At 33.2% G+C, this 6,467-nt stretch overlaps 1 protein-coding gene across 1 annotated transcript; it reads right to left on the bottom strand.

The window, feature by feature from the left end:
• Window positions 1-1,970: 1,970 nt before the first annotated feature.
• On the bottom strand, window positions 1,971-6,448 carry LOC131873516 (LRR receptor-like serine/threonine-protein kinase IOS1). The gene is made up of 12 exons (XM_059216358.1): window positions 6,050-6,448; window positions 5,827-5,959; window positions 5,445-5,516; window positions 5,070-5,141; window positions 4,894-4,974; window positions 4,625-4,797; window positions 4,303-4,517; window positions 3,706-3,832; window positions 3,551-3,619; window positions 3,262-3,451; window positions 2,558-2,699; window positions 1,971-2,395 (listed from the first exon to the last, which is right to left on the bottom strand). Exons 1-12 carry the CDS (start codon window positions 6,318-6,320, stop codon window positions 2,117-2,119), a joined length of 1,824 nt encoding a protein of 607 aa, XP_059072341.1. The 5' UTR covers window positions 6,321-6,448; the 3' UTR covers window positions 1,971-2,116.
• Window positions 6,449-6,467: the final 19 nt, after the last annotated feature.

The raw sequence follows: 6,467 nt of genomic DNA, 5'->3' as shown, positions 1-6,467 counted from the left end.
CATGCACTGATAGTTTCAGATCAAATATGTAGACATAAAGTATTTATTTGGAAAGAGGAAGTTGAGAGGAACCTATGTTTGAAATATGGATTTGAGAATGCAAGACGATTTTGCTTGGGCACCCTTATCCATGAGCTCAGATGCATACAACAGATATGTTTTTAGGATTAGGATGTTGGTCTAAGTGTTTCCTTAAAGTTTCATCAAGAAAGTATCAAACAAATTCACCTCGGGTGACCTTGTCCTCCAATTTATGCCTCTACAAAAGTTGAATTTGTGTCTTTGTCTACTCTTCCTGAATCTATAAATGTTATCTTTTGAATTTTTCACCTTTACATAATAGAAGAAAAATTGTGTTGTTGATAGGGGTTTGCCTAGGTCAAACATAGCGTTTGGAATTAAATAGGTATAACTGAATAGAAATTGAAATGGAAAGCATGCCTTTAAAAGGTCAAAGGCTAGATCTGGAATTGAAATGTTGAAATTGGAATGTTATACCTTTATGAATCTCCTTTGTGTTGAAGTCTTCATAAAGATGTTATCATGTAAGAATGTAGAGATGTCTTCATAATATCTTGATCATGGATGTCATCTTGTTTGCTTGCAATTTAAATACTTGACCTCTCCTTCACTGCCTTGATAGTACTTGATTACTTGCTCACTTGAACATGAATTTGAACTTGAGAGATAATGTGGAGAGATGTAAGATGGATGTTTCAAATGAGGGGGTAAGGCTTTCTTTTATATCTCACCTCATGAAACGTGTTTGAATTTTCAAAGCAGGTCGCTATGGAAAAGGATTTCCCACCTACATTTTTCAACCATTCAAGGGTCCAAATTGGACCCCTTTATGGTGGATAAGGGCGCCCGGGGTTCCATTGTCCAGTATCAAGGTTGAACAAAGAACAAGACAACAAGATGAAAATGATTTTGGCAATTTGAAGTTTGTGTGAGCAAAATCAGGTATAATCAGAGCACATAAGGCTAAAATGCTAAAGTGAGGCCTCAGTGAGCATGAAATTGTATAGGGATACAATTTACAATGCTACACCTATGTTATTTTCATAATTGTTGAAATAACTCCTACATTTCCAAATTAAAATGTAAAATTGGGTTCTTACATGAAATCCCTCTTACTCAATGTGATGACTTCAAGATGAAAAAAATGTTAGCTTGTGTGCTAGCTGTTGTATCTAAGGAAAAACAGTAACTCATTTGAAATAGAGAAAGAGATATATAAAATATAGAGATTAGGAGACCATCATTTATTACATCATCACAAGTACTTGACCACATCAACATGCTATCAACACTTAAGGAATATTGATGACTTCTTCTTGTCTTTAATATTTTTTTTGATAATTGAATTGGCCTATCTAGGGGTTTGTCTATGGGATACTATATTTGATTAGAAAATTCCCCAAAAAGCAATTATCAGTTAGTTGTTGTAGGCTATGGATAGCAAGTTAAGTAGATTCTATGCAACTAAATCATCAAAGTTCACAGTTCTAGATCAAGACTAGATTTTATGCAAGGTCAATTTTGTACTTGTGGACATCAATTTCGTAGTCACAAAAGTGCTCTAGAATAAAACAATTTAAAAGTAATTATTTTTGCAAGCACCTTATAGGTCCTCATTTTTTGAAATATTCGAAAATCAATTTCAAACCTAGTGGTACGTACACATTAATAATATTTTAAAGACAATGTTGATGAAAAGATAAGAAATATTACAAACTATTTTTTGAAATGGCGAAGAAATATGTAGCTACAATGCAAGTGTAAGAACAAATAGATCAATAAAAATGGTATATGTGATAATAATTAAAACTATAACTTTAAATATTAAAGCTTTTACATTTTTAATAGTCACAACTTGTGAATCATATAAAATGTTAGCAATAAAAAGGAGGGTGATAAAATATTGATCCCATACTTCTATCAAAAGGCAAGCTATATATGTAGGCTATGAATGTTAATTTTCTTTACAAAAGGTTATTATAGGCTATTGATGTGAATAAAATGAAATAAGCCACAATAGAGGTAGGATTTCATTACTGCTATTTTGGTTTCTTGTGAGTGTTCCCCTGCCCATTTTGTAACATCTTCCTCTATCTCATCTACCAACTGAATATAATGACACATCTGAGTCCACATTATGAGAGGTTTGTAAAGAAGGATGAGAATGTGAGGATGCAATTTCATGTGTTTCGAATTGACTTGCTTCCTTTAATTCTAACACCACCTCATTCATTGTAGGCCTATTCTTAGAATGAGGTGAAGTACAAACCATTGCCAAATTTGCCACTTTCAACATTGCATCTTTATCATAATTTCCAAGTAAAGTAGGATCTGCAATGTTCTCTATGTCATCCTTTAATAAGGATGCCCTTACCTGACATAAACAACCACTTATAATTTAGTATCAACAATCAAATTTTAAGATTAGATATTTTGAGTTTTCAAAGTCTAAAACTATTACAAAATAACAATGAAAACAAAATTATAAGTATTCTAAGTTTAGTTTGAGATTCAAAAAAAATGTCTTTATTATTACCCAATTAGTGATTTGTATGTGTTCACTGTTAGATGTTGAATCATCTACAAAGTGAGGATGTTTTCCACTAATAATCTCCATCAAAACAACTCCAAAGCTATAAACATCACTCTTTTCTGTCAATCGATTTGTAGAATAATATCTGTAGAAAACCAACTAGTAAGTCTATTTTACCAATATATTTAAAAAAACAAAAAGATATCAACCATTCTATAAAAGAAATTCTCAATCTTCTATTTAGATTGTTTAGATAATAGTTGACTGAAACCATCAAACTCCTCTCTTAACGATTCAAAGCATAAATGACCTTTAAAAAAGCCGTTAACCTCTTCTTTGAAATGGCCAAGGGATAAGTGACTTGATCAAATTACTTCGGTATAAGATTTAGGACATCTAGCAGCTCAACACCTCCTTATTTATGCACATCCTTAATGGGGAAGAAATTCAGATGTTATAAATAGACTCATATACTGAGATTATGCATTGCTAATGCAGCTATCTGAGACCCTTTCCTGCACGAGTTTGTTCCTGGTTAATTCCCTTTTTCAAAGGTAACTGGGTGTGAGATAAACAGGGTAGGGGGAAGGTTCTCTACATCATACTTGAATTGATGGACTGTAAGAGTTGAAGGATTAAAAACCCTTAAATAATTCACATATATAATTTGAATTGAGTATCAATAAAGAAAAGAAAAGCATATTTACTCTGGATCTAGATATCCAATGGTACCCTTTACAAGGGTGGATACGTGTGTAGCTCCATCCAATGGTCCCATCCTTGACAACCCAAAATCTGCTATTTTTGCTTCCATTTGGTCATTCAACAAAATATTGGAGCTCTTTACATCTCTGTGAATAATGCTTGGCTTGCATCCTACATGTAGATATTCCAATCCTGCCAAAAAGTTAAGCAAGAATTAGACCCCATGATCTTTTTCAAGATTAGCACCGAGCTTTTTAGTTTTCTTCCCATTCTACAGTATTTATTTCTAACCTTGAGCAGCATCTAATGCAATGTTGAGTCTTCTTTCCCAGCGCAGATAATTTCTTGAAGAAGTTTGACCTGAAACCAAGCAACGTAGGCCTTTGATTAAGCAACCAGAAAACATTCCTCTAAATCATAAAATTTTGCAGTGTTGCGAAGCATACCATCCAGAAAATGTCGCAGGTCTCCATTGGACATGTATTCATATACAAGAACCAAATTTTGTTCCTCTTCGCAGTAATCCATAAATTTTATGAGATTCTTATGGTGTAATTTGTAGAGAATTTCTACCTGCAGCAATTGTTCTTAGTTTCGATCATTATGATCAAAAACATTAAAGATTTTTTTTTTTTTTATCGGTAAAGGTAGAACCAAGATTTATATTGATTTGAATTAATTACAATAGCTTTATAGCTGAAAGACATTAAAGATTTTATTGTTGCTGTTTTTGGATTTGATTGTGTGAATACTTTTACATCAATGTTTCGAATCAGACTCTGTGATCCATCCTGAGTATGTTAGAGATTTCTAATATCTTATGTGATGGATAATGGATAAAATGTGATCGAAAATATTGATGTAAACAAAAATCACGTAACCAAATTAAAAAACAACTGACAGCTGACAATAAAATTCTCATTATTTGTAGAAATCTTGTAACATTAAAGATTCTAAACTTCATTAGTTCTAGTTTTTATTGGAGAGACTAAAGTTCTCAAGTTTTAAATATAAAATGGGTATGAATGAGTCCTTGGTTATACCTCTGTGGAAAACTGTATGGCACCCTTATGTGATTTATCAGACGAGATTTTGACGGCCACATCCTTGTCTTGAAGACAACCAAGATAAACAGATCCATATCCTCCTTTTCCAATCTCCGTCTGAAAGTTGCTAGTCATAGCTCTTACCTCTATGAAACTGAATGATCGACATCCATCAAAATTGTCAAGATTTAAATGTCCTGTTTCAGTTTTCCCTGCATTTTGTCCCTTTCAGTACAAGAATATGTTTCATTTTATCAAAATGAAAATCCACAAGTAAAGAGCAAAATGTCAAAGGGGAATATGATTTACGGTGACTTGCCTTTTCGAATTTTTCTGCTTGATTTAATTTTTATAAAGATTAATATTGCAGTAAAGGATATAAGTATTGCAATTCCTGCCACTATTAACCAAACAAATAGTGTTTTGCTACTCTTTCCTTTTCGGCCATCCTTGCAAATGCCTACTTGGCAAAGTTTTTCATTGCCATAAACACTGCAAAATTTAACAGAATTATTACATGATAGGAATCTTATCATACGAACAACATAATTACTGATTGATTTACATTTTAAGAAAAGAAAAACTTGCCTCAGAATGAGTTTTCCACGTTGCTTTTGTTCAGACAGACCAATTGGCACTGATCCGTTTAAGTCATTGTCTGCCAAATTCCTGTATCTCAAAAAGAAAATTTCTCACAATACTGTAGATAATCTAAATAATATAGCACGAGTTAGAAATACCCAGATGCATATGTTTCAACTCACAGTTGTTTAAGATTGGAGAGAATAGCCAGAGCCTCTGGTATTGAACCACTCAAATTATTTCTTGCCAAGTCCCTGCAATCAGGAATAAGGACACAGTTTTTGGTCATTTTGACAGCTGGGCTTAATCAACACATACTAAGTATTGACTTTATATTTTTTCTGTCATATACTTAGTTTGTGTTTGTGTTGTTTTATGTCGATCGCGACATGTTTTTAATGCTGGTAATAGAATGAAAAGGTATTGAAAGCGAGGTCCACATAAAACAGCACACACTAAATCTATGCTTAGTGTGTTGTTTAAGCCCAACCCTATATTGACTTTGAACAAGGAAAAAATGATAAAAAAAATGTGAGTAGTAAGGATTTGTGACTGACAACTTAACAAGAGCAGAGAGATTGGAAAAGCTTGGAGGTATGGTTCCATTCAGATGCCTGTTGGGTAGTGTCCTGTACGTTCAATTTCTTCATTGTTAATTGAAGTTAGATGGTAATAAAGAGGAGTATACATAAAATGTAACTAAACTGCATCAAAAATAAAGATGAAAAAAATAAAAATGTTCACAGATCCAACTAAAATAAAATGAAATAAAAATTATCTACATATTTAAGTGAAAAAATTTATTTTGAAAAAATCTAAACAATAGACAATCAAATCAACATACTAATCAAGATACTAATTCTTCCCTTAAAAGACATAGTATCACATAAACATTCTTAACACCATTAAATGAAGGCAAATGTTTAGGGAGAGACTTACACTGCAATAATCCTTGGTGAGGAGTCTTGATTGCAATCCACCCAATCCCAACTATATTTCTGTGGAAGACACGGATCACCCATCCACTCTTTCTCCAGATTGAAGTGCCTCACAATGTCAGCAATGGCATTCACTGTAAAACTAACAGATGTTTTAGTATGCAATCAAATTTACACATTTTCCCTACATATATAACTATTAAATAATTTTCAGCAATACAAACCATCTTCACTTTTAGTTCCATTGTTGGGTAGACTCCTATATTGGTAGATATCCAGAGCATTAATAATTGCACCCACGCTCGATCGATTGGTAGGGTCAAGAGAAAATTGGACATTTTCCAAGCTATCAGCGTTGATGGGTCCATACTTGACGACAATCGAATCGAGGTAGCTATGTAATGTAACAGGAGACTGGTATGAATATCCATTGATACTTATATTGAACTCCCTTATTGCATTAACGTCAAGTTCTTCTACTTCAGCAAAGCACATCAAAAAATAGTATTCACCAGTTTCTGGAACACTCCAATTCCATCTAATATTTCCCACGCTCTTGTTGCTGCTCACCAAGGCGGTTTCTAACACAGCTGATGGTATTTGGAACTCCTCTGTTGAAGGAATGGAATTTATGGTGTTCCT

Source organism: Cryptomeria japonica, unplaced genomic scaffold (genome assembly GCF_030272615.1).
Source record: "Cryptomeria japonica unplaced genomic scaffold, Sugi_1.0 HiC_scaffold_1882, whole genome shotgun sequence".
Taxonomy (NCBI): Eukaryota; Viridiplantae; Streptophyta; class Pinopsida; order Cupressales; family Cupressaceae; genus Cryptomeria; species Cryptomeria japonica.
The sequence above is the reverse complement of the archived record's forward strand: the minus strand, read 5'-3'. Positions and strand labels throughout refer to the sequence as shown.

Excerpts from the sequence above, each read along its gene's own strand:
- LOC131873516 (XM_059216358.1), bottom strand. The coding sequence starts at position 6,320 with ATGTGCTTTGCTGAAGTAGAAGAACTTGACGTTAATGCAATAAGGGAG. Across the intron at positions 4,798-4,893 it reads CGTGGAAAACTCATTCTGAG|TGTTTATGGCAATGAAAAAC; the intron begins GCAAGTTTTTCT and ends TAAATTTTGCAG. Across the intron at positions 2,396-2,557 it reads ACATACAAATCACTAATTGG|GTAAGGGCATCCTTATTAAA; the intron begins GTAATAATAAAG and ends TGTTTATGTCAG.